Below are 26,495 nucleotides of genomic sequence, written 5' to 3'. Positions count from 1 at the left end.
TGATCCGGGCAGGCTTTATAGCGAGGGATGATATTATGCAGGGCTGGCTGTCCGGTGCCACGGGCCCGAGGGGCCGGATGTGCGCCAAACGGCCCGGGTGAGCGTGCACCTAGCCTTTACTGCCATGGGACTTCAAGAACGCATTGCGAGTACACAGTAGTCGGCTCATTCAATCGGCTGATGCTTGTGGGAGAGATCAGGAACGAGGTAGGCGTTGGTTGCGGGGTTGGTGGACGACTCTCTGGATTGCTTGATTTAAGAGTTGACTTGTACTGGGGAATATCAAGAACGACCAATAGCTATTAATCAAAAGAATATAATTCTTTCCCTAAAAAATAGGGGAAAAGCAAAAAAACATACAACAGTAGGGATTCGCATGTGGTCACCCACCATACTACTAACCTACCGGCGTGTGGCTTAAGTACGGCTGAGCGGACGGGAAGCCCTGTTCTCCACACCCTGTGGTCGTATGTGCTAGAGACTCATGCAGAGTGCCTTATATCATGGGCTGCCCTTGTTGATCACCGTGTAAAGTTGTCAAGCCATGAAGATAGGCCGCTATAGAGTCCCATTACCTCTTAAGGAAGCTGCTGCTATACGTAGGGCATCAGTAACTTTAGCCTGAGGCCACTACTTAAATAGGCGCTTAAGAGTTCTTATACTATATTATTTGTTTATTACTATTACTAAAAGCACACCTTAAAAATTTATAGGTGCTACTTTGAGTATATTATCTAGTATTAGTGGATCTTTAGTTATTATTATAAGTAGTAGTAGATTTTTAAAATAAAATTTTATTCCTACATCCCCTTCATTGTAAGCAAGTCGTGGTTCCAGCAAAGTATCTACCTTGCTAAAGTTCCATCCTGGGATCAGGATCAATTCGCTTCATCTTCTCAGTGACATATATCTGCTTCACTTCTCTTGAGAGACCGACATTCGTCAAGCGAGGTTGAGACGGCTTGAGAGATTTATTGGCTACGTCAAATATCGAACAGAAAATTGCAGTCGCTTGACATTAAGCAAGAACAGGACATCTGCTGGATACTGGATATTTCGGCCCCTCGGTTCACCGCTACGCAGTAACTTCAACCGTTTACACAACCTTCTGGTCATCGACCTCAACTCGCGGTAGGGCACCAGTTCGACCGGATGCTCAGGTACCTCGCAGGACCATTACCATCGACAGCACTAGTCATATCATGGAAACTACAACACACGCTTTCAAGTTGATACTCCTGCGCGTATATCAACTCGGCTGTGCATCCAGTATCGGCCCCAACAGTATCTCAAGAAGCTGGAACCTGATTAGTAACACAGAGGAAAAGCGTCTCGGCGGAATCAACATACCCATTGTTCGAGATGATCTTCGTTGTTTCGGAGCTTAGCGAATTGAGTGTCCAGCCTATCTACACAGATGATGAGCGCTGTATAAAGGCGTGCGGGTGGAAACAAACTTACCAGAAGTAATATACAGAACATCAGCCAAATCTATCTCTTCCTTTAGACTATCCAAGAAGTGCTCCGCGGCTTGATCTTCTCCAATCTGGCTGATCTGGAATTGAACCACTGCGCGGTGATTTAGTAAGCATGACACGGAGGCAAACAATCCGACTTACCATCGGGGTCGTATCCCTTCGCTTTCAATCTGCGGCCACATTCCAGTATGACGTCTTTGAAGGTATTGTTGTTCTCACCGGCCCCAGTCGGCTCTCCATCTGTTATCACTGAAACAAGGACCGGGCGCTTGAATATATTAGAGTCAAGCTGGCGGTAGACAATCTCGTCGAGGACTTTCTTCTTGAGGTTTGTCCCTATCTGTGTCCATCCGTCAAAGCGGACCCCCTTCATAATGCCTGAGATTGCCTCTAGAGATGGCTTCGACATTTCAGGCGTGGTCGCAGCGTTGATGAAACGCAGCTCGATCCCCTCGCCGTCCGGAACCACGCGTGTGGTAATGCTGGTGATGCGCTTGGAAAGCTCCTCTAGATGTCCTTTGCGCTGGCCCTTTCTCATGGAGCCGCTGTCGTCTAAACATGTCAATCAAACGAGCTTCATGAGGACAAAGATACGTACCACAGTACAGCACGGGTTGATAAAGGGCGAGACGGCAGAGGTCGGTTGTGGGCAGGGAGTTAGTAGGGTCATTTTGTTCCAGATCCACAGCTCGATCCACCAATTTCTCGAGAAAAGGATTGTCATCTGGGAAGAAGCGGCCGAGGTTGGTTTCTTTGATGATGCCGTGCATTTTGCCTTTGAGCTTGGCCTTTTCATGCTCCTTGGTGTCATCAAACAGATCGCTGCCTTTGATATACTAACAGATAGGGGTATTAGCATCAGATCCGAAACGGACATTGTACACTTGCGTACCTTTCCTTGTCTGTCGCTAACTGCCCCGGTGAAACTGAAACGCTTTTTGATGGCATCCTTGACGATCATGCCCCCCCCAACTGCTGCGCCAGTGGCAATGGCAACTATAAGGTTTCGGTTTGCCCAAAAGACAACCGCCAGTACAAAACCAACCACCTTCGAAACCTCGGAAAGACGGGACAATGTACGCTTCGAGCGAGGTTGCATGGCGTTCAGCACCTCGGGGTCATTCTCTGCCTCCCTCAGCTTCGCAGCCTTACTGGTATCAGCACCGTGGTTCACAAGGCGACTAATTGTCTGAAGGGATTTGCGGGTCTGGACGGCTTTCACCAGCGGGGTCGAGCCCTTATCGGAGGCGATGGCGGAAGGGACATTCGGATCGGCACCGTGATCGAGGAGGAGCTGAATCAGATGCTCTTCAACGTTGTATTTTGTCTTTGTACGTTCGCAAGCGGTCCAGAGCGGGGGTCGTCCCCTTTTCAGGCCATTGGGGTCGGCGTTGTGGGCGAGAAGCAGTTCAGCGGTCTTCAGATCACGTCTGAAAACTGCGATTCCGAGAGGTGTTCTTTGATCTTTGAAATGAAAAAAATTGATGTCCTTGACGCCGGGCTCTTGCAACTTGGCTGCAAGCTCGCTGGTCTTACCGTCTTTTGCGAGATTGTAGATCTCCATGATTTCTTTGCTCCACTAAGGACAGCGATGCGATCAGAACCATATGTGAGGATAAATATGTTCCTGCTTAACATGAGACCTGCCCGGACTTGAGCCTCAATGAGCAAGTAGCCCACTCCAGCTCCAGCACTCAGCTGGCTAATCTGGTGTTCATGCATGCCACAAAACACGCACCGCAGTCCCGCGTCATCCGCAGGGCTCTGCGCGGGTGAGAAGCCCATTTTTGCGACCTCACTACTGTTTGTGGACTGATGCATGATCGCAGCTGCACGGACTGCATCTGTGGTGTATGCATGAACCGGCATACTCGATGCCTTTTTGTTGCCTTCTTTTGCTTGCAGAGGCTGACGACCAATCGTCTTCTGCTGAGAGTTGAGATTCGACGAGCAAATCTCTACCAGCTGCATGCACCCGGTCGGAGGTCAAGTCTGACTGGGTGGTCAAAGTGAGGCGGCCGTGGCTCACCTGAAGAGCATCTTGCTGCAATATCAGCCACTACTCTTGTGATCACATCTTTCGCGGCCTTCAAGCTAGGCACTAGCCTCTCAGATCGCCCAGTGTATCTGCAATAATTCTCATCAGGGTTGCGCATTTCTCACCAATGCTCCCCGCGGCACCCTAGAGCGAAAGATTGGTTGAACTGCGCAAAAGCACAACCCGAACATCGCCGACGAGACCATTCTTTTCATTTCCGTGTTAACTGTTTTATTCAACCAAAGATATATCTCCGGCCATGCAATCAGATCTCGCCTCTCCAGCCGGAGTCGGCAACGCAACTGCGGCGCAGGACCTCTATGGCCTTGGTGTCCGGCTAGGCTTCTATCTACAAGCGCTCGCCATGATTTTGTACCTGTACGGTAATGAGGGAAGTCATGGCCAAGGCTTGAAAGTAGCCTCGGGCAGCATCACAGTGTCTATTCTAGCCTCGTGGTATTCCTTTGCAGCCAGACAAGAGTTCAGTCCCAGCGAAGCAATCATCGTCCTGCTCACTCCAATGACGCTGCTCATAACAGCAAAGCACACTCTCCTCAACCCGCGAACGATAATGGGGGAGCTAATTGGCCTGATCTTGCTTATTCTCACGGACTTGGCGACATGCTGCGCTCTCCTGTGGTTTTTTGCGACCCTAGTCCACACCTTGCCACGCCTGGGCACACCCAATGTTGTCTTCTTCTTTGCCCGGGTCTCCCTGACAGGCTGGTTCCGCTACGTCGCCTTGGTCTATTGCATCGTCGACGCTGTCACCTCCCTGAGGGTCATCCACAGGATTATCCGCCTGATGATGATGACCTGGGTTTGCTACGCAGAGGGCCGCTCCGAATTCAGAGAGGACGAAATGCAAACGGTCATCAAGATCGTCAAGTGGGATAACGATGAAAACCAGCTTTACTTCAGGATACTGTTATGGCTGACGTGGGTCCTTACGATTGTCGCTGTGGAGACTACATTGGTTTGGAATAACCTGACGCCGCTGAATGATCTTCGGTCACCCGGGCAGTCGATTCCCTTCGTGACGGGTATTATCATGCTTGTGGATAGTCTCTCGACTGTCGCTCGGCGGCTGGCGCCGTGGTGGCGCAGAGTTTTTGCGGTTCTCGTATTCCTTGCTCCGCTGGTCAATTTGCCCACCAGGGCACTGGACATTTGGGGTCGTTTTGCACAGATTTGGAGTCAGAGGCGAAGGACTAGTAGGAACGCAAACCTTGCCAATGAGAGTAGATAGGCAACGTCTTCATGCTGGTAATTATCGCCATGGGTATCTCTACTCAACCATTACCGCGCTCAGCCTTTCCCGCTCAATCTACATTCTTGAATCGAAACTCAAGTGGCGGCCAGGTCAGTGCAGGGTGACCAAACGGAAGAAATTATACTAGGAGATTATTAGCCCGAGATCATCAAGAATAGAAAAGACAACTGAGAAAAAAAGAAGAAAAGAAAAAGAAACATACTTTCACTTGTTTATTTTTTACGTGGTTCCCAAACCAAATGCCAGTGCCGTCAAGCGTGCCCTCCTCGCGATCGAATGCACTGACTGCATCAGGATCCATCCTCAACTCCAGAATGCTCCCCTCCTTGTCTTCACCCCGCCCGAATGCAAGTGTGAAAAGTCCCTCCTTATCTGGGGGAAATTTTTTGAAGGCCGGCTTCAGCCACGCCAAGCACATCGGCTGCAGCGAAGAAGTGAGTGTGACTCGATGTCGCTTCACGTCCCATAGCACCCACTGAGGAGCACCTGGCAATCCCCAAGCTTCTTGTGGCGGGACGTACTGGAAGGCATACAATGGCGTCCTCTTGACAACTGGGGTAGGTGAATAGGCAGGAAAGACGTCAAAGCTTGTGTTCAGCTTCTCCTGCCCCCAATGTATCCAGGCACAGTCTTCATCCGGTAGGAAGTGTAGATACAATGGGTCAGTGTTGGAGCCTTGTTTGACCTCGGCCATCAGAGCCTGCCTCTTCTTGACGACGCCGGCCGAGGTAAGGATCTGCTTTAGTGTCGTGGCATTCAGCCGGGCCCCCGTCCTTCCCTTTTTATGGCCCCTGCGGCTTCTTCGTTTGCTGCTGTCGTCGGGTGCGTTGTTGCTGGGTCCAACTGTCATTTGTCTATTCTCCCTCGCAAGTATCATGTTGGGGGTGGGGGAGGGGGAATATGCATACTGTACTGCAACAACCGTTTCATGGCCCTTGTAGGGCATCCAGACAGGCGATCCACTCAACCCTTGGATAGTCCCAATATCATACTCTAGGTAGCCCGGGTAAGACCCAAGGCATTCTCCACTGTAGGTCTCGAGGGAAGCCACCACAGCTCCTACCTCATTCGGAGCTTTCTTCTTGGTGGTGCTCTTCTCTCTCTCCCTTTCATCGCTTTGCGGATAGTACCCGGTCAACTCGAGAGTTTTCTGAGAAAGATCTTCTGTTGCAAGGCTCAGGGCAAATCCAAATCCGATGCCGCCTTCTTCCTCATTGGTCTCCTTGGGAACAATTATCACGCCGTAGTCATGCTCTGGGTCGTAAGTTCGCCGCGCGGGGTCGTAGTCGGGGCACTTGTGAATCTCCAGGCCCTCGGGCTTAATCGGCTCGTTCCCGCGCCTTTTGACAACCAGGTCCGGGAACTTTTTGCTTTCATTGTCAAACAGGTTATGCGCTGCGGTCAATATGACATGGGCCTTGGCGCCCGGGACGTTGATGAAGAATCCGGTGCCAACGCTCTTGCTCCCTGGGTTGGGTGAGTTTATGGAAGCCTAGAAAAACCAAGCAGATGGAATCGACTAACCATCATTTGTGAATTCCAGCTTGACAACCCAGTTCTCACGAGATTGTGTCTGGGAGCGATCAAGCCCAACGTTCAGGATCTCTCTATCCGGTATCTGGCTCCATGTGCGATCCCAGGCCAGGGGATTGAGTTTTTCGTCATCAGCCATGTTTTGTGACACTTGTATTGATGGGATTGAAAGGTTAAGCAAGGATAGAGTACTTTTCCTGAGCCTTTTATGTTATTATTTAATTATTATCATTATTTGCTCTCTGGGCAGGTTTTCGATGCGCTGTATAGTACTACTCTTGCCCGTTACATCTACAGGGAATGCGCGGCTGCACACCTGGCTTACGGCGCACCCGAATCAGCCTGATCAACCTCGAAGCATGGCTGCCTGAAGACGTCTACGCTAGCGCGTCACCCAGTGCCACCGAGTCTCTATTGTGCGATGTACTGCGTTGCGTTTCATCTACTTGATCATCTCCGCTCCGGGTATCCACCATATCCTATGTCCCAGTGAGGCAGGGCTCCATTATTTATATCAAGGGTGGGCGTTTCTTTTCATCGACAGAAGTGCACTCACAACCAACCGGCCATCGTTCTACCATCAAGAACTAGTCATAATGGATGTTTCCATCGACGACGTGGCGCACTTTCTTACGGTGCCAGCAGGCGCCGTTTCCCTCGACGGCTCATCATGTATTATGTCATCCACGAAGACGGCGATCTGATAGAGAAACACTGGAACGGACACCAGGTCACCGATAAGGTGTTTATTGCGACGGGAGTAACAGAGTCATTTTCAGCAAAGTATTTGTTGAATGAGGACACGGTGAGTCAGTCACCTCTGGGTCCATATCTTCCTGATACACCGATCTTGACAAGGGGCTTACTCCCTAACCCACTCGCAGCGCCGTCTCTTCTTTCAAGATGCGCATGATCAACTTCAGTGTTCCGATTACGATGAGGAGGAGGAAGAATGGATTGAGACCGCCCTTACCATGGAGACGCATCTTGCCATGCACCCCAAGAGCCAGATCAGTGGCTGCTTCGAAGCATCCGATCAGCTTATCTACTTCCAGGCGCCATCTGGGCGTCTTCAGGGCGTACGGATCGGCGGTCCTGGCGAGTATAGCGCGCTGCCCGACTTTCCAGATCTGAATGCGCCCTCGCCTCTTGTTCATACAGCCTACGAAGCATCCAACGGTACCATCCATCTTCTCTACATCAACAAGGCAAATGTTGTCCGCGGTCTACAGCTCTCCTCTTCAGGATGGCACGGTACGCCATTGACATCCGCTCGATCTTTGAATTCCAAATTAGAGACTAACACACCACAGATAGTGCTGTCAAGCGCGCGAGCTTCGGAGACCACCGAGTGCAGCGTTTCACTGTGGTCCCCACAGACGGTGGGGCTGTGGGCTTGCTGGCAGTCTCAGCGGGCAACAAGGTCCTATACATTGATGAGCATGGCAATCTGATCGAGCTGGGCCAAATCAGTCAGAATCGGTTCCATGCAATCACGAGTAAGGAGTGTGCGACAGAAATCGTGCGCTTGGGGCTGAAGATTATCCGTGCTGCGGGCGGATCACAGGACAAGGACAAGGATAAGGGTAAGAAGTGACAAGGGGACTCTAGGGATGTAAGCTTACATGCATGATCCTGTAGGTTAGTATTCATATAAGGTTTTATGCTTAAGAAGAATATATGAACAAGTAGTTATACTTCTCTAATAACATTTTCCCACTTATATAGAGTGCCCGTGACACGTCCAGGGAAAAAAAAAAGCAATTGACGCCCGCCCTCCTACGCCGCCCCAGCAATAGTATGGGTTGAGGATGTAATTTAAGGTACGTTTGCCAAGACTCAAGTGCGATCCACCTGAAGTTGAGTGTCTAATAGCCACGCAAGGTCCTTGGAGTATCTTGTCGCCGGATATTTGCTGACATGCATCTTTCACTGGTCTCCGCATCTGGCTGATGCCTGGCAGCCTTTTTCAGTGTATTGTTTCTTTTTCTGCGTTCAGCGCAAATACGCAAATACCAGCCTCGGCGGCCTGAATTCGTCAGCAGGAGTTATTTTCCCTGCCAACAAGGCTCATTCACCGTTCCCCCTGCACCTAGCCTACCAGAGCGCGCCGCCTCTCCAGCAAGTCCGCGCTTCAGGCCACACATGGCAGAGGCTGCGAGGAAATGGGTCGTCATCTGCACTAATGTCCACTCTAGTAACTATACGTTCGTGTTGCAGATGACCTGCTTCTGGATCACAGGGGCCCATTCGTTGCAGGGGTGTTTGTCACTGTACGAGCAACGTGCAAGAAATAACCCTAGACATTGACGGATGTAACTTGCTCAAGAGGCTTGTATGTTAATTATAGATTCACTCTCGACAGCACATCAGCAGCAGCCATGCCGTAAGACGCCTGGGTGTGGTTTCCCCAAGAAGTTAGCATTGGACAGGACCACCTGAAGTCGCGTGCAAAGTAGCGTTTTTCAGCTTACTTTCGGCCTTTCCCGATGAAGGCTTTGCAGATTCTCAGAGGCCTGCATAATGTTCGCTCAATTCACCAACAGACCCATAACACGGGGCTTTCCGAATCTCCTTTTGAGTTTCAATGGTCTATGGTGTTGGATGTGACTGCTGTCTGGCTGGCGATTGGTCATACCTGACACATCCTAGCGACTGATTTCTAGGTGTCCATGCTTGCTTTATTGTGAAAAGTTTCCACGTCAAACTCCCGGATGATACCCAGAGACGAGTTTTGAGGACCGTAATTCCATTATCGAGGTCTGCAAACCCACCTAGAACTGGTCTAGTGCTTACTGCGGGGAAACAGGATCCCTGCCTGACGATGTGGCACTATGTGGCACTTGATCGACAGCTCGACAGCTAATTGAGGGCTGGCACTTATGACGTATTATCAGCCTTTCGATGCTCAAACTAAGAGGTCAGGTTTGGACATGGTTCAATTCTCCTGCTGTCATGCACAATATTTAATCACTCAGCATCGCCAACCTCTCCTACAGTTAAGGTATTCCTTGTTGAAGTCCGTTTTGCCAGTGGCTCTGCAGCCTCCATCCTCTGACATTGCTGAATCCGTTAACTCTCCATCCCTCGGATCTCAGCTACGCACCACAGCAATGGCCAATGTCACTAATATCAGGCCCATGCGCGATCTCCCTCAACCAATCGCAATCCCCATCCCCGGCTGGGCGACCGTCACCATCTCCGGCACAACAAACGCCGCGTACCACCAACGAGTCACGGTGACAGACGTTACAAACGGAGGCCAAACTTTTATTCTCCGCGGCCAGGGAGAGGGCAGCACGCCGATGAGCGTGGACGGCCAGCCTCCGACAAACGGCTCCGTCATCCTCGATGCCGTTGAACCGAGCTACCGTACGCTTCTTTTGACATGCGAATTCTCGAGCAGTGGTAGAGAGGACGATTTCTCCCTGTCCAGAGTTGTCCACCCGCGCACCTGGGCCGAGTACTATCCCGATGGTACCTACACGCCGGTTCGGATCTTCTGGGAGATTGATGTGGAGGATGGAGCTGATCTAGACTACAATGATTCGATTATCACGATTGCTGCGCATCTTGGATAGTTTTGTTGCGTTGCACGCACAACTCGGGGTCTGGGCCCTGGCTTGATTTTCTCATCCGAGGGTGAATTTTTGGGGACGTGCTCAGGAACAAATACCGTAGTTTAGCGCAATCATTATTTATTACCCCGCCGCGACGGTTTCCCAGAGATCGAATTGATGGCAATAGTCGACGCCGTACTGTGGGTGGACGGGGAGGGCGGCGCCCTCCTGGGATCCGCAGCTATATCCCTCCTCCCCCTGCTTAGATCCACGTCGGTCAAGACAGGTCAGTTTGAGTACTAACAAGTGCATAGCAATGGAGTCTGCTGATCAAGATTAGAAAAGAGAGGTACGGCCATCGTTACGACCCCGACCTTGGCCGTCGGGTGTGCCTGGAGACTGGGAGCGGTGGTCCGCGTACTCCTGCGTGCCTTTGAACAAAATCGATTTGTTGTTGTACTAGACAGCACAGTATTTAAACACTATACCTCGCGCTATCAACCTGCCTGATCGGTGTATTTCGTCTCCACACGAATCGTCGAGGGTAGGTTATACCATTGCGGATGTTACTTCTACTGAAATCCGCAACTTGTCTGTAACGTAGCTTGACCACAGAAAAAGAGTTGTCCCTGTTAGATTGCTGGCTTACCGCGGACGCTTACAAAAAAAAAAAACGCTCCATCACCGGCCCAGCTAAGGGATTGGTCGGTCGTCTCTCATTTGCCGAGCTGCCATGCTTGCTTTTCTCAGCTTCTGCGGCATTGGAAGTGTCCACAGCCCCTTTCTTATAGACATAAGCGCAGGCCTATCCTCTTAGCAGATGTCTTCGGGTATACTCGTAATAGGCCCCTCGTTTGGAAGTTTTGAGACAAAAACCGTGCCAAAGGTCAGTTCTATCGTGCGGAAGTAACCGAGCGTCAGATGGAGAATGAGTTGGTAGCGCCGTACCCTTGTCTGCTGCGGCAGTAGCTCCCTCATCGAAGGAACTCCACGTAATACCCATTGGACCTTGTGGTATGGAGACGAGTCCCGCCAGCCTTGCCTCCAGGTCCCAGCCGCGGGGTCTTCCTTCCTGGTGAGCGAACCTTCTTGGAATACCAGCCTCACCATCGTTCAGAACAACCCCAAGCCGACCTATATAGCCTTTAATCTGAGCTACAATCCCCTTGTCATCATGGATGTATGCTTCCTTAAAGGTGGATTAATCGTATCTCGTATCAACCCAGTCTCAGTAGAGCGCCATGGCAAGTAGTATATCAAGTCTAGCCCAAGGTACCTGGGGCACACTAGCATTCCAACCTGGATAGACAGCCAGCCGAAAGTGTGCAGACCTATAGCAGTCTCTCAGGCAAGGCCTGAGGTTAGGCTCGTTAGAGTAGAGTGCAAGAGGAAGATAGAAGAAACCTGGCCCTTGTGTGCTCGCCATGTCCTTCCGAGAACCGGACCTCTGGCATGTCCCAGGGTCCCATGTACGTATTGCCATATCTAGTCCACAAGCGAGCACTAATCGTTCAGGTATTGATGACCCTAGCTCAATAGATAGGTAGGCCTAGCCTCCATGCCTCTCATACCTCCCATGATGTTGCATCAACGAGCCTGCTTTGCGTGGAGCATCACCAATAAAACCGATACCCTCGTCCACGCTTATCCCTGTGAACACCCTCCCTCTCTAGTTCTAGGTTCTCTACTAACTTTCCTTATAAAAACATGGTTCGCCTATTAGAATCCAACCATTGCACTATTACACCGGCCAGCCAGACTGCGCCGAGCGAGATATAGATTATCCATGCGTTGCGGTACAGGGGGGCGTCGCTCTATTCGGATGATAAATCCTCTGGATTCGTGTAGACAACTTATAGGGGTTAGTTAACCTTCAGTTAAACACACAGCCAGCCTACCTAATAATACGACTATGGGGCTACGCAGGTAGCGGAAGGGAAGAGATATCGCTGGACGGACAACCGCCTCCATATTCTAACCACGATTGCTCAATCACAACTATCTGGACGGACAGTCAAGGTCACCGAAAAGCCGCAAAGTCCATAGTTTGATTCTCTGGAGTTCCCCCGAAGATATTCCAGTCCAGGCAGTCGTACTGGGCTGGCATCAACGCTTTACCTGGCAGGTACAGCTCGACCCGGTCCGGAAACCAGTCCCTGCAGTACTGACTGGGCATAGGGCTGGTCACGAGCAGCTTGAAGACGACGCCAGTGTTGCTTGCAGCCACATTCATGACCAGGCTATTGAGGAATCGCATCGCCATATGCAGTTCCTCAGCATGACTCTCGTTTTCAAACCAGAACACGCCGTCAATCAGACAAAATATGAAGCCGATACTGACGCACTTGAGCAGTTCGTCGAACAACTGGCATAGTGCTGAAATATCTCCCACGTGAACGCTTTGCAGAGCCTGGTTGGTGAGGAAACTCAAGTCGACAGGTTGCTGTGAATTTGCAAGCACACAGAGGAGTTGAGTCACCAAAGCCTTTATCAAACCACGGGCATTTCTGTTCTTGTCCTCCTCGTTGACGTGCAGACGGCAGAAAAATGCTAGGGGATAGGCGTGGGACAGCCGCGACACAGACTGCGAAAGCATGACACACATGTAGCCCAGTGGCCCGACGATACTAGACAGGTCAACATCGATGTCTGTCCCTTGGACGACAATAATCTGGGAGCCCATGGATTTGAACCATTCCTGGAATTGTGGGTTCTGGATTACGAAGGAGATGCTTCCCTGAACGTTTGGACCCAGCGCTCTGCCGTGGAAGAAGACAAAGTCGCGCTCGGCGCGTATCCTGTCGAGGGCTCCTTCGACGGGGTTGATTGCGTTGGCCAGCTCAGGGTTTAAAAGGACAAGCAACTGTGTAACATCAATTACTGGGGCCATGGCTTGTGGCATGAAGACAGTGGTAATGTTGAGATAGTTCAGATTCGGGGTCTGATTGTGCATGGCTTGCATCAGCCAGTTCCGTTGGTTGTTTTCGAGTTGGTCAAACCGCCCTATAACGAGGCATTAGGATATGCTTCGGTCGCAGGTAGCTGTCACTTACAGTTGACATCTTTGACGATACCTTCCAACTGTTCTTCTAAAGAGCCCATTGCGTCCAGCTGACGTTTTCCCGTTTGTTGAACAGCAGATAGCCCACGCGTCGTTGCATCGCCTAGTTGCTCAATCTGATTGCCCAGAGTGCCGATTCCTCCAGCCAGATTCTGCTCGGCCTGTTCGACCTTTTGGCCAGCTGTCAGGACGTTTTGGTGGACCGTCTGCACCATCTTGTGCAGGCAAAGTGTGACGCAGTTGCCAAACGCCAATGCCTTGTCCTGCAGGTTGATGCTTAGTTTCTGTTCCAGTTCTCTTCCGTAGTCCGACTGCTGGAAGAACGCCTTGGCGGACTCGGCGACTGGAGGATCGGTTAGATCCAGCCACAAAACGAAGAAAGGAACATACAGGAATGGCTCATCCACTCGGTCATTGCCTCGATTGCCTCCAACACGGCGATATAAAGATCTTCGGTCCTCTGGCGAAGATCAGAATCCCAGGCGTACATTCGGATGTACGCTTTGGAGCCTTCTACATGCTCCGATAATGAGTCTAAAGTGCGGATGATCAATTCACGAATGTCTCTCTTTCGCCTCGCCGCCTGCAGTGTGGCGTTAATCGGCCTGGTAGCGGCGTGACAGCGGCACAGCTTACATTGTAGACGAGCGTCAACCCACCACACAGGACACCGAGGTAGTCTCCCTTGGGAATCAACTCAATAAGGAACTCAATCCGACAGGCGACTCTTCCAAAGAGCCGACCGGATGTGCGGAAGGGATGCCTCCAGCTGCGACCCTGGCGGGTATATTCATCAAAGGCCCCCATGGCCTCATCTTTCGCCTCATCCCATGTAGCTAGCCTGCCCTCGAAGCAGACTTTCCTGACGCTCTTGTCCTTGTACCTGTGGAAAAAGCTGTTCATGAACTTGCAAAAGTCGCTCTTTCTTTTCTCGAGCCTATTATTCTCTTATCAGCATGAATCGACCAGCAGGCACCTCACTGTGTGCCGCTTACCTTTCGGTGGCTGGAGGAGCAGAATATTTTTCCATTGCCTTCTTCCACTCCCATGCCGCATCATACGCAGGCGCCTCATACTCAATCCACGGTTGAACAGTGTTCCCTTGGTCTGCCATTTCTGTTTCGTTTATGTGACGGTTACCGAGCTCTGAGGCCGCTGGATGGATGTTGCCTGTGGGATGGTAAGACTGACTTCCACAAGTGCCTGCGAAACTCCCAAGAGTAAGCTGGGCGACGAGTCTGCGACGAGCTGCTTGTCCACCCTGGCAATTTGTTTACCCCTCCCTACATGTTCATTTATAACTCAAACATGTCTTGCAGCAATACTGGCCAGCTGATCAAATCTGACAGTATTGATTGGATATGAAGTCACTGTCGGCCGGGTGTTCTTTCGAGCCAGAGGCTGCTTCAAGCAGAAATCTGTTTGCACCCTCCATGCACGTCCAATCTCACGGCAAACACATCCTGCAGCAACACGGCCAGCTGATCAAATCTAACAGCAGTAATTGGCCAAAATAGCCACTGCTACCCAGTTATCCTCGGCCACCGAGTGCTAATCTATGCTGTAAGTTGGAAGATCCTCTACGCACGCTAGGCCTCTGCTTACCAGTGCTAGTAGTAATAAGACGCAAGTAATCTTAGTTCCTAAATTTAAGCAGTGCTTTGTGAGCTTGTTCCTATCGCTTGAAATCTCCTTTCTATTGTAGCCTTGCCAATGCCGGAGGAGCAAAGTGGCTCGAGTTATTGTTATAACGAATCACATTTCAGTATTCTAGCCAGCTGACGCGTGTAGTCCATAAATCAGCAAAAACTGCTGCTTAGCATACTGCATAATCCTTCTAACGTACCCTGTCACTTGAGAAAGGGAGAATTGCGCCGCATGCAATTACCTTGAGAAAGTCATAAACAATTGATACGCCGCGGGAAGATCTGTCCTTCCTGACATGGTTCGCTCTTATCGTCAGATTCCCCAGCCGAGTTCCTTTCACATGCGCCTTAATCCATCTGCCATTGAGTACTCTGAGTGAAGCAGTCACCATCATATTAGGCGACAACGAAACGATGCAGGTGGTTGATGCGGACCAATTCACCGATTCCACAGACGAGGATTATGACGAGAACCCTCAGATCGTCGCGTTGGAAAAATGGTTGCGGGACCTGGGCGAGGCCCGTGTCGTGGCTTCCAGAGCGGCCCCCGGTGAGCTCAGAGGCTTGAGTAACCGGTTGGACAAGGTTGGCTCCTCCATCTTCCAGGGCAAGGCTTCTGCGAAAAACGTGCGGTGGTCGCTCGTCGCCCATCTCGTGAAGCGACGGGGGAGGGATGAGAGTGACGCGGAAAGCATCACGTCCGAGACGCAGGAAGCCTACACTGCAAACCTCACTTCGGAGATCGAATGGTTCTCCGTCCCCAAGCTGAAGCACATCCCCGCGACCGAGTCTAGTCTCAGGCTCCGCCGAGTCCACTACGCAATTGAGATTCCTTCGGAGCCCGCAGAGCGCATCGTCAAGACAGACATCGAGGCCGTTGAGTTTACCGCAGAGAACGAGGCCGGTGTGAACAGTGTCGGCGGGACACGAAACGAGCTGCCCGAACGAATTCTGTTCAACTCGCTGCGGCTGCGGAGGTTTATTGATTACGAGTACTGCAACGGCGGGCAGCCCTGGAGTGCCAGTGGGCCTTTTACAATCCTGCGTCCCTACAAAGGGTTCGTCTATCTGCAGGACAAGATTCGCTCCCGCATCTCAGACTTTGAGCGCGCTCGCGAGGCCCTCCTGATTGCAACAGAGGATGAATATACAGAAAACTACAAGAACAGTCCGCTCGAAGACACTGCGGCCATGGGCCACCAGCGCGAGTCCACCATGAGCCTGGGCCAGTTGACTGGGTGGATCTTGGATTTCCGATGCCTGCAAAAGTTCCTCGACGAGTATCTCGAGCCGCACCGCATCCGCTTGGCCAACTGCCCGGACTCTGTCCTGTTCTCCGACCTGTGGTTCCTCTTCCCTGTGGGCTGCCTGGTCTACGTGCGTGATCACCACCTGCCGCAGAAGGTCTGGAAAGTCATCCAAAGAACCGGCGGGCGGAGGTACGCCGTCCGACCCGAGTCCATTCCCCACGGTGACTACAAGAATACGTTTACTGATTTTGTCATCGACTGCTTTCACTTGGACTACAACGGCACTCAATACGTACCGACGTTCTCTCAGTTCAGGATCAGCAGTTTTTACGGGCTGCAACCAACCGGCATGCTCCCCGTGATGCCCCTCAAGGCCGCAGAGCGCGAGAAGCTGGTTGATCGCGCGGAGCTGCTTGAGCGTGCACAAGTGTTCAAGGAGTGTACCCGGGTATGCCACCGCCATTACAGCGGCCGCAGTATGGATAGAGCACCCAGTGGCCAGCGGCTCTGCGACCTGGATAATGGCTCCATCAAGAACGTATCGATGTACTCGGAGCGGATTGACAGTGAGGTTATGGTGGACTTTGAGCGAGCGCTGCAGGAATTGCCCACGTGGCGGCCTGGAGGAGACGATTTCGAGACCTTTGAAATGGACCGCCACGAACGAGGCGACAGCGTGGACCGAGACGAAGAGTGGGACAAGAGGTTCACGCAGGACTTTTTAGAAGGCGAGATTCCACGGAGTTGGAAGCAGTGGGATAAGGACGGCTCCGAGCCGACTCTGGAAGATGATCTGCTTCTTTTGCCGGACAGGGTGTTTGCGTTCGTGCTACGGTCTCGGAACTGGGGTAGGTGCAGAACCACCATCCAGCTTGGAGATAAAACGGGCTGACCATCTATTGACCCGCAGCCTGCCTTCAGCTTGGCAAAGGCCCCACAGGCAAGGAGCAGCTCACAAGGCTGCAGCCTCGCCCCGAGCCGTGGAACAACCTGGAGCTTCCAGAGGGCCACAAGGAGATTGTGCAGTCGCTTGTCACATCGCATTTTTCCAACAACAAGGACCGGCAGGTCCACTTTGATCTCGTACAAGATAAAGGCAAGCTTGGCTCTTTGTTCTTGTGCCTCGGCCATCTCTAACCATGATCACAGGAAAGGGGGTGATAATTCTGCTCCACGGGGTCCCTGGCGTGGGGAAATCGTCAACTGCGGGTGAGAGAAATCCAAAAGCAATTTAGACGCCGCTATCGAGTGAGATACTGACTTGCCTGCCAGAATGTGTTGCGGAAAGCTACGCAAGGCCACTTCTGCCAATAACATGCGGTGGGTGCACACGCTCCTAAAGGCCATGGCGCGGCAGCTGACCGGATGAACGCAGGGGACCTTGGGCTGAGCCCCTCCGAGGTCGAGGAAAAGCTCCAGCAGATCTTTCGATTGGCTCAGGCCTGGAACTGTGTCATGTTGCTCGACGAGGCCGATATATTTCTTGCCCAGCGGACAGCAACCGACACCGAAAGGAACGCTCTGGTCTCAGGTACGCGCCACAGCATGGGGTGCGTGTTGTGAGCATGATGCTGACAACTCAGAATAGTATTTCTTAGGGTTCTAGAGTACTACGAGGGTATTCTCTTCTTAACGACGAACCGGGTCGGGGTGTTCGATGAAGCCTTCAAGTCCCGCATCCACATGTCTCTCTACTATCCACCACTTACGCTGGAGCAAACCCTCAAGATCTGGAACACCCACATCACGCGCGCGACACAATCACCGCAGATTGAAGCAGACGCAATGAGTCTCATTACATGCGCCAACGAGATCTTCCACCGGCAACTGGACCCAAAGTTCGGCCCGGTCTGGAACGGCCGCCAGATCCGAAACGCCTTCCAGAGCGCCGTCTCGCTCGCCGGCTTCCACACGGCCGAGGGCGAGCCGATCAACTTGCAGCGCAAGTATTTTGAGCATGTCTTTAGAGTTTCCGACCACTTCAGCAACTACGTTTGGTCTGTCAACCAGCGCCACTCCGATGCGCAGTTGAACATGATGAGAATGGTGCGCAGCGACGATTGGGCTGCTCCAGCGGGTGAAGGTAGTATGCATACTAACCCTGCATCGTTCCCCTATCAGCAGCGGGGGCACCAGCCAATGGCAGAGCAGACGCGACTTTCTGCGTTTCCGCAATCGACTTACGGGCAGACAATTCCACGCGCGTTGACGCCAATAGGCGGTGCACCACTGTCTCAGCAGCTGATACCCCAGCATCCTTTGCCCAATCATATGCTCGGTACGCAGCAGATGGGGCAGCCGCCCTGGAATACAGCTACGCAGGCTCAGCCTCAGGCCCAGGCGCAGGTGCAGGCTCAAGCGCAGATGCAAGCACAGATGCAGGCGCAGGTGCAGGTTCCAGCATCCCAGTCCCAAACTGCTCCCTTCGGGAGTGCTGCAGCAGGGTCTGGAGGGGCATGGAATGAGGCAGGGGCAGGGGCAGGGGAGGGATTACAGCAAGGACAGGGTCAGCTGTTCCAGCCGAATTCTGCTGTTAGGCCACCAGCTGCTCAGTACACGCATCAAGACATGTTGCCTTCCCTGTCCACGGGCATGGGACCTGGGCCTGGGCCTCTGCTCGGACTCGGTCAACGTGCTGCGCAGAAGCCGCCTGGGTTGGGCTAGGGGATGTTGAGTCTACTAGAGAATAATCAGACGCTCAATAAATACAGATAGCCATCTCTTACTTTCTGTCCCTCTGTCTACACACACTCCGTGTTGATCGAATTTGTTTAGCTCTTAGAATAAATTCTCCGCAAAACCACAGCAGCCCCTACAGCATCTTCTACTTCGGGCAAGCAAGAAGCGTCACTGCATGCAATAAGACATGTGTAAACCTCACAAGGCGCAGAGCACACTGCTTTGTATAGTCAGGATTATACAAACAAACAAATAAATTTAGGGAAATCATTACTGTCCATTTGTGTATGAAAGACCCGATCTTCCTCCTCTGGCAAATGGCCTTTTGCTCCAGGTCTCGTACCAATTGGAGATGGATACATTGCCCTCTGGTCTCACGATATGATCTTACGGAAAGATCAGAATCATCCCCTGGAGCACTGATGTCTATGTAGGAATCAAAACGCGGGGCACTGCACAGGTAGCTATTAAAGCTGGTGAATGCTAGTAATTTGCTACAACACCGAACCTACTATTAGTTAGCATCCACTTAGTTATTTCTAGTTATTCTCTTGTATTCTTTTAGATAGTAGATTATTAAACTAGGTTTATGCAAGTAGAACAAGAAATCCGCGAGCTACTACTATGTTTATATCCCGCTTGAAAATAATCATGGATAGGAAATAGGTAGATCAGAGATAGGAGCAAACATATATTAACTAAAGCCCAGCTTGCATGTTAAGATCCAGGGCCTAGGTGCCAATGTGGAATTTTGATGCAATTAGAAAGTCAAGAATAATATTTACCACACAACCTTTGATAGCACTAATGACAATCACTCTCCCATAATGCGTGGCAACGAGCGGAATGCAAGATATTCTCTGTTGAGCCCATGGCCAATTCGAAGACTTCGTCACTGGGTCCCTCGCCTTTGCCATTGCCGACATCCACGTTGCTCTTCACGTCGAACTGGGCAGGGGGAAAGTACTGTCGGAAGACTTCCGGCACCACCGAGACGCACGTAAGGCGCCGGCTTTGGCACTGATGCTGCAGCTCAACGTCGAACGCCTCGCCCAGGCCAGCTCCCAAACTCTCCAGTATCTTCCTGGCGCCCCCGTGAGTGACCGCGTACGCAAAGGTACACACGGGGCTGCTGGACCAGTATACTGCCCGCTTCGACTCGGGTAGTAGAGCAACCTGGTCCGGCCAAAAGCCCCGGTAGTCTGCGTGTGAAACTACGTGGATATCATCAAAGACGACCGTTTCGATCGACTCGGCCCACTGTTCGCCACAGTGGCCGAGCCAGAGCACGTCCCATTCGACGCCGTAGGGGGACGCGTCCGTCTCCGGGGCTCTGGTTAGATTTCGCACCGCGACTGAGACATTCATCATTTGACTCTGTAGCGCAATGTCCCAGTCGACGTCGTCTTCCAGGATGAGAGCAGTGTTAATCTCAGATTGATAGACATGCTTGAGTAAGTCCAGGTGAGCGAGCCAGGCTTTGCTGGCCCCCGGCGACGGATGCTGAGTCTCCCACCAGTCACCCTGAATGTTGGCGAATGCTTCCGCCAGGCGATCATCCACTGGTGGTTGTGGTGGGATTCTAATTTCGATGCCCGTGAGGTTCGCCGCAGCTTCAAGGCCTCGTGTCCGCCACGAGGGGCGTTGCGACAGGGCGAATATCTGTTGAAACTGTGAAGGCCGCCGTTAATTATATAGGCTCAGCCCGAGAAATCGATCGGCACGATGCTTACTCCTAATGTGCGATTCCCCGCATGGTCTTGCGGCGTCAATTCAGGGATAGGGCTGGCCCCTGGACCCTGACGAAGATGCAGGAATGTCAGCAGGACAAGGGCCCCCGCAAGCAGAAACACAAGGCGTGATGGTGTTGGCATTTTGCATATTCAAGGAGAACAAGCGTGTGTCTTCTCCGCCTCCTTGTGGGTGGGGGCCAATCTGACGCTCTTCACGTGTGGTGCCTGGAAACAGAAAGTGTCTTGTCAATCACTACAACTCATAATCTTAAGCGCCCAGACAGCTGAGGCTCTTGGCGCTGTACAACAGGCTCATCCCACGTGTCAATAAGGCAACAAAGTTCCTTCGTGCGAGAGTCGCCATTTGATTAAGCGCGGACTCATCGACTTGTTTGGGAACCCGCCGCTTCCATGGTAATGCTTTCAATATTGCAAGCCGAGACATTCATCTCTGCTGCCACCTCGCGACTGTCCAAGGCATTACGTAATCTTGTTTATCGTGGTTTCCAGAATGGGAATGCCAATCACGTGAGACTATGCTGTCGCTTGAAGTCATGTGACCAGGCTGCTTGGCTGACAACAATATGCTCGTCGATCATTTCGACGGTGTCTCGAGGTGCGTCTGACTCGTGGACGAAGCTGGGGATCAGAAGATGTCTGTCATCTTGGGGAGTCTCAGGGACTGCTGAGGCCATTTCATAAATTAGCTCAATCCAGCAGGAATCTGCCGGACAGCTTTTTCCTGAATATATGCAACCACCGTGCCCAACTTCCCCTCCGGAGCGCCTTGGCCTGTCAGGTGTAGAGATTGATGTTGCTTTGGTGTACATCCTCAGTACTGTTGAGGCAAAGTCTACAAGTGTGAGTCCCATGACCGCTACTAATCGACCTTTGAATCTGTTCCTCTTGATCGACCAGCAACTATTCTTGCCATCATCTATATCAATGCGGCGATAGGTTAATGAATGTCATTCCTTCTTGAAGTCTTCAAGAATGACTCTACAGTCCTCGTTTGTCCATACAAGGCGTGTCCCACAATCAGCATTGCAGGACACAACCAAGTGGCGCACACGACCCCGCCCTTACAACCCGAAGGTTTGCCGCCTGCATTCATACTGTTAAAGGAACTTCGAAGAAATAAAGAAGACTTGCCATTGAATGAAAGAATTTCCTAATAAATACATGCAAAGAAGACATGTTTGGTGAGGTTCAATAGGTTCTAAGCAAGAGGTGAAGCTTTGAAGCGGAACACCAAGGTCCTTTGCCTTCAACAATACTTCGATAGGATCGAGTCCAGCTCCCGACAGGCGTGTTGTTAATATATACAAATTGTCATCGCCGACATTTAGAAACATTCATCGACGCCAATATCCTTTCTCCACTTTGACTTTCCAAGCCACCCACTGCTGAAAGGCCAAAAGACCCAGCCTTTTCCACTCTTTTGTGGGGTCACGGAGCAACTTCCGCCCGTATTAGAGCCACCCCCGGCCGTGTTGGAGGAACAGGGGGACCCGGCCGGAGTAAGAGACTGGCTGCTGCCAGGAGTGCCCGGGCGAGATGGGCTCGCCGACGCAGCAGAGGAAGGACGCGATGGCTGGGCGACAGGTGGGTCGGCGTCGAAGGGGAGGGGGTTTGCGGCTTCCTTGACTAGCAATGGCGCCTAGTGACTTGTCTCGTCTGGCAGAAATTGCTTGTAGATAGACTTGTTCCAGTATCGTTAGTAATTATGCGCCACAGCTGGTGGTGTCATGGATGGCTTACATTGGGCGAGGGTGCCCTTGCCTAGCAGTTCATTGAACTGCTGGAGGCCTCCAGTGGCCTCGATATTGCCAATATTGGCGTCTTTTGGGCAGCCTCTTGCTTCAAGTACCACCGCACGAGCTAAAAGCGAAAAGCCAAAACTGACAAGGGGGGTCAACCCGCCCAAAACGAAATCCTTAATCGATGTATGCCTGCGGTGGCTTGGGCTCGAATGACTTGCCCGTTGTGCGAGGATTGTAAGTGATTATGTGGCTGGGCTTGGGAGGGAACCGAGTTGTTGTCAGTTTGCAGGATTCCTACGAGCTCTGCCCTCCCTACAGGAAATCTCCCACCGTGCTCATCTGGGAAGGTGCAAGGGCTTGCACCTGGACAGTGGTTGTTCCTGCCACAGATATCTACACGTTCTTACTCTGACTGGTCAAACTCTCGGACCATGCTGACGGGCCCTTGGCAGCGACGACCGCCCTTAGTACCTCTGTTGTGTGAGGTTGCCACAACAAGCCCCTGATTCCTGGATCACGTGGAGCAGGCCGTGCAGGTGATTTGGGAGATTTGGGATGCCATGAAGTAGCTTTAACGCACCTAAGTAATGAGACTACCTAGTAGGCCTGACTTGTGGTACCTAGACCCTGGTACCAACCATTCTCCACAAAAGTATAACTAGTATCTATAAGGTACTCTTCTATCGCTAAATATACACCGCAACGAAATACCTCCGATTGCGCTTTGAAACAGATCTACACAGGCCTCACCGTCTCATACTCCATCTTTCTCTTCCTCTCAAACCTCACTCTCTCCCCTCGCCGCCTCCGCCCCTTTACCCACGCAGTCCTAAAAGCCTTGGTAAACGTCCGCTCTGCATCTAGGACTTCCGTGTTGTCCGCACCCCAAAATCCAAGGTAGCTTGTTTTCGGGAAGTGCGTGGTGAAGAGGGCGACTTGGTTTGCCACAACAAGGGGATCTGGTTCTAGACTCTGTGGTTCCGGCTTAGCGACAGGCTCAACTTCGTGACTGCTTTGCCCAAGGCGTCGCTCGCTCTGGTGAGATAGGTGCTGCAATTGCGGTGGTGGTGGTGGTGGTGGGACTATATAATTGACAGACAGATGCGTCAACTCTGGAAACAAGGGAGTTTCCGCTACAGCCAATTCTCCAAACGCGGAGATGTCGAGCGGCAGGTATTTGATCGTGCAAACGGCCAAGAACCGGCATGATTTGCCCAGCGCAATCAGAAACTTCGTCTTGAGGTTCTCCCGCGTACAGTACAGAGATAATTCACGGAGCATGCCAAGTCCGGAGAATAGTGACGGGAAGATTGTATCTGTGAGGTCTTCTGGGATGTGGAAAGAGGGGAGCATTGTTGTCAGATGGAGCTCTTCCAGGTTTGTCAAAGAGGCGAGAAATAGGAGTTCCGTTGGGTGGATTTTGGTCCCAAAATTGAATTTCATATGCAGGGTTCGCAGGTTGGGGAGGTAGCTGGGGAGGTCGCGGAGTGTGAAGGTGCTGGTGGTGATAGTACCCGAGTGCTTTCTGACGGCGATGGAGATGGGAATGGCTCTCAAAGAGCGGGGCACCCGAATGCAGAGGTGTTGGACATTTTTGACATGGGAGAGGAGTTTCAAGACGACATGGGGAGCTACGTCCGCCCCTAGCACCAGTCTGTCGAGCGAAGAGAAGGCGAAGGGCTCAGGGATGGATTTCAGGTCTGCAGAATCTACAATCTCCGGATCGTGCAAGTCATGAATGTCAAGTTGTTTCAGGTTTGGTTTCATGGCGAGGCCGCGTAGAATGCGAGGGTTTGCGATGGAGCCCAGCAGGCTGATATGGAGGAGAGACGGGCATAGTTGGAGGAACCGTATAACCGCATCGGGATCCTCTACCAGGCGCGTGGCTTGAAGGTCTAGTCTGACGTAGCGGAGTTGGGGGCAGTCTTTTGCAAAAGCATCTAGCAGTGCGGTGTCGGCGGTATTATCAAGATCGACGCTGGTTATGCTTGGGGCCAAGTAGCGCCTGAGGCATGGAGTCGAAAGTGGAGGGTCATTGCAGACTGGAGAGTCGTAGAGCTCGAAGTTCAGAGATGTTAGCTGGGAGAAGTCGGGACACCTCACTACTTCGTGTTCTTGTTGATCACGGGTCAGAATTGTGAGGTCTTGGATGAGAGAAGAATAAATTTGTAGTCGATGAGGGGCAATCCTGAACAGGAGGTGGTCTTCTGAGGATCGCCAGATTCTAGGGCTTAGGTGCTGGAACCATCTGCGGCTGACGCGGAGAAGGCGGGCAGACTCGGCAAACGACAGATAGTTTAGGATTTGAGACAGGATTTCTGGAGGGAGGCCGTCCATTATGGGTTGTGAGAAGCCACGTTGGCGCTATGCGCGCTTTTCTGTTCTGACCAAGAGACGTAAACGACTGCCTCGTATAGGTTGCTGCCTTGTTGCCTCAGGAATTAGGCGGCAATGCGGTCGATCTTAGCTTTCCTCCCCAGTTCTCAATCGATTGCGCAGGCGCTTAGCGAGGTTGCTCAGATGTATAAGTGTCTCGTGTTCTAAAAGGCTACCTACTAGGTATTTAGGGATCTGGGGGACAGCAGATCCCTGAGATACTCTATTTCTCTTGAGGTCTCACAAAAGTTGTTTGTTTAATATAGTAGAATAATATATTTTCCAAAGATTGCAAAACAACATCTTTGGAAGTTTCTCGACTACTGGTGTGAGATGAAAATTATAAATTGTGAAAAAAAAAGCGACAGTTAAACGTAATTCCCGAGCAACCCAGCCACCTCATCAATTTTCAAAATACCGGTTGAATTCGAAGCCATCCCAAACCACCAAAAACTGTGTAAAATTATTTAAACTAAATATTTCGATGATTAGGACAGCTAGTTCTAATATGCCCCTGAATATGACATTCTGAACAGGTTGGTGGAGCGCGCTTTCGTGTAGTTGAAGACCCTGGAGTAGAAGAGGTTGCGAGATTTAAGCCACCACCTTGCTCATTCAATTGCTCATTTCTCAACGCAATTAGATCCCTTGCCTCTTGTACTTGATGGCCCCTATTAGGAGACATTTGCCGCTTTGATCGACTCTTCTTTTGTACCTGAACTTGACTTTCTGCGCGAAGATCATGTAATTCCTAAAGACAGGTCGCAGCGCTAGAGTACTGGAAGTAAGTCTCCACAAAGGCACAAAGCATGATATCGCCCTTGTTTGGATGGATGGCTGCAGAAACGACTATTGTCAATTGTTTGCCGACTGTGGCTGGGCGACAGGGCTTGCGCGTGACGTACCACCGCACGCATCAGCTACCCAAGCAAGATGTGCATCCATCATGCTCAACCTTGAGCCTCTTCCTCTGCGATGAGACGGGCAAGGTACCATGATAATTGAATGGCAGCAAGGCAGCAATGCCACAGACTCTCTCATCGCGAGAATTGGTTGGATGTGGGGGAGGACAAACATTGCACTAATTGCAGTACCATTGGCATTACTTCTTCACTTCAGTTTCCCCGGGCCAGCTGTTTTCGTGACATGGCTGTACTCTTCAAGGTAATCGTGGATCCGGTGGTCCTGCCCGATGAGGTCCAGCAGGTGCCAGAAGGCCTCCTGTAAAGTAATATAAAACTTGGGTTAGTAGTAACCTTCAGACCCATCCTGCAGGCTGGCTGAGCTGAGCGTCTGCTTGGATCGGGCGGGAGTAAAAAAAAAAGAATCCACTGCCCTTCTATCTCCATTTACTCTTGCCTGAGAAGTATGGTTTCGTTTCGGTGTATGTGGGCATGAACGCGTATTTGAGACCTTGACTAATTGCCGCATGGAATGGGCAATCTGGCCTGACATTTGGGTCAGTTCCCGAAAGCATTATCGTTGCGGTTGTCAAGAAAGCAGAAATACTTGGAAGGTCACGCCGTTACCTTCTTTATGATCTGAGCCTCGTCTAGTACGAGTCTCTGTATTCTCATGGCGTGATCGAATAATGCACACATAGGGATTGTTGGGGGCGTCCTAAGGATCCTCGAGCGGTAATCCCGAAAATCCACAGGAGTTTGTTCGTAAATTGCAAATTGTGTTCTACGAGATGACGATTATTTCAGACTTCGCTTCAATCAGTGCATGGAGCGTCGTCTTCTGGTCATCTAGAATGCAGGCCTTTGGAGCGGCACCCTAAAGTCTGTAAGTTATAGTCAGGTAATGGGAAGGATACAAGGACTTACCTCCTAATAGGCACCTCTTATCTCCTTCAGCCATTGCTTCCTGCAGGAAGCAGGGCAAATAAGGAGGGAAAACAATCCTTGCTCCGCTTGGCCTGCTTCAATGACTAAAAGACCCTGGAGCGTCTTTCCAAGCCCCATGGAATGGCCGCATATTCCACGTCTGAACCTTGACTTGCAGAGTTGATGTAATGGAGCCGCTCCTTTCAACTGATACCAATGGGGGCGTATAGCCGCATGTAATGGGCGATCTGGCCTGACATTTGGGCCAACATTTTG

The 26,495-nt window shown here is 51.4% G+C and overlaps 9 protein-coding genes across 9 annotated transcripts; 4 read left to right on the top strand and 5 right to left on the bottom strand.

The window, feature by feature from the left end:
• Positions 1–1,249: 1,249 nt before the first annotated feature.
• Positions 1,250–3,042, bottom strand: BJX68DRAFT_263032 (uncharacterized protein; the record flags this gene model as incomplete). The annotated part of the gene is made up of 6 exons (XM_071044587.1): positions 1,250–1,297; positions 1,351–1,409; positions 1,462–1,569; positions 1,620–2,030; positions 2,077–2,314; positions 2,371–3,042. The coding sequence occupies 6 exons, from the start codon at positions 3,040–3,042 to the stop codon at positions 1,250–1,252; spliced, it is 1,536 nt and encodes a 511-aa protein (XP_070902997.1).
• Positions 3,043–3,775: 733 nt separating this feature from the next.
• On the top strand, positions 3,776–4,765 carry BJX68DRAFT_263031 (uncharacterized protein; the record flags this gene model as incomplete). The annotated part of the gene is made up of 1 exon (XM_071044586.1): positions 3,776–4,765. The coding sequence occupies one exon, from the start codon at positions 3,776–3,778 to the stop codon at positions 4,763–4,765; it is 990 nt and encodes a 329-aa protein (XP_070902996.1).
• A 114-nt stretch (positions 4,766–4,879) lies between these two features.
• BJX68DRAFT_263030 (uncharacterized protein) lies at positions 4,880–6,461 on the bottom strand (the record flags this gene model as incomplete). The annotated part of the gene is made up of 3 exons (XM_071044585.1): positions 4,880–4,912; positions 4,992–6,256; positions 6,314–6,461. 3 exons carry the CDS (start codon positions 6,459–6,461, stop codon positions 4,880–4,882), a joined length of 1,446 nt encoding a protein of 481 aa, XP_070902995.1.
• Positions 6,462–6,992: 531 nt separating this feature from the next.
• On the top strand, positions 6,993–7,919 carry BJX68DRAFT_263029 (uncharacterized protein; the record flags this gene model as incomplete). The annotated part of the gene is made up of 3 exons (XM_071044584.1): positions 6,993–7,127; positions 7,207–7,576; positions 7,636–7,919. The coding sequence occupies 3 exons, from the start codon at positions 6,993–6,995 to the stop codon at positions 7,917–7,919; spliced, it is 789 nt and encodes a 262-aa protein (XP_070902994.1).
• A 1,335-nt stretch (positions 7,920–9,254) lies between these two features.
• Positions 9,255–10,042, top strand: BJX68DRAFT_228845 (uncharacterized protein; the record flags this gene model as incomplete). Its single annotated transcript, XM_071038916.1, has 1 exon — positions 9,255–10,042. A coding segment is annotated over one exon (649 nt), but the record flags the coding sequence as incomplete, so codon positions are not given.
• A 1,860-nt stretch (positions 10,043–11,902) lies between these two features.
• Positions 11,903–14,057, bottom strand: BJX68DRAFT_263027 (uncharacterized protein; the record flags this gene model as incomplete). Its single annotated transcript, XM_071044583.1, has 5 exons — positions 11,903–12,885; positions 12,936–13,286; positions 13,334–13,526; positions 13,580–13,880; positions 13,939–14,057. 5 exons carry the CDS (start codon positions 14,055–14,057, stop codon positions 11,903–11,905), a joined length of 1,947 nt encoding a protein of 648 aa, XP_070902992.1.
• A 946-nt stretch (positions 14,058–15,003) lies between these two features.
• Positions 15,004–18,503, top strand: BJX68DRAFT_263026 (ATP-binding protein; the record flags this gene model as incomplete). The annotated part of the gene is made up of 6 exons (XM_071044582.1): positions 15,004–16,687; positions 16,750–16,922; positions 16,994–17,048; positions 17,112–17,159; positions 17,215–17,370; positions 17,428–18,503. 6 exons carry the CDS (start codon positions 15,004–15,006, stop codon positions 18,501–18,503), a joined length of 3,192 nt encoding a protein of 1,063 aa, XP_070902991.1.
• Positions 18,504–19,322: 819 nt separating this feature from the next.
• BJX68DRAFT_253007 (uncharacterized protein) lies at positions 19,323–20,392 on the bottom strand (the record flags this gene model as incomplete). Its single annotated transcript, XM_071042645.1, has 2 exons — positions 19,323–20,189; positions 20,252–20,392. 2 exons carry the CDS (start codon positions 20,390–20,392, stop codon positions 19,323–19,325), a joined length of 1,008 nt encoding a protein of 335 aa, XP_070902990.1.
• Positions 20,393–22,749: 2,357 nt separating this feature from the next.
• On the bottom strand, positions 22,750–24,351 carry BJX68DRAFT_263024 (F-box protein; the record flags this gene model as incomplete). Its single annotated transcript, XM_071044581.1, has 1 exon — positions 22,750–24,351. One exon carries the CDS (start codon positions 24,349–24,351, stop codon positions 22,750–22,752), a length of 1,602 nt encoding a protein of 533 aa, XP_070902989.1.
• Between the last annotated feature and the right edge of the window lie 2,144 nt (positions 24,352–26,495).

The sequence above is a fragment of the Aspergillus pseudodeflectus genome, assembly GCF_044049435.1.
Source record: "Aspergillus pseudodeflectus strain CBS 756.74 chromosome Unknown BJX68scaffold_6, whole genome shotgun sequence".
Classification (NCBI taxonomy): domain Eukaryota; kingdom Fungi; phylum Ascomycota; class Eurotiomycetes; order Eurotiales; family Aspergillaceae; genus Aspergillus; species Aspergillus pseudodeflectus.
Note: the sequence above shows the minus strand (reverse complement) of the source record. Positions and strands in the feature narration are given on the sequence as shown.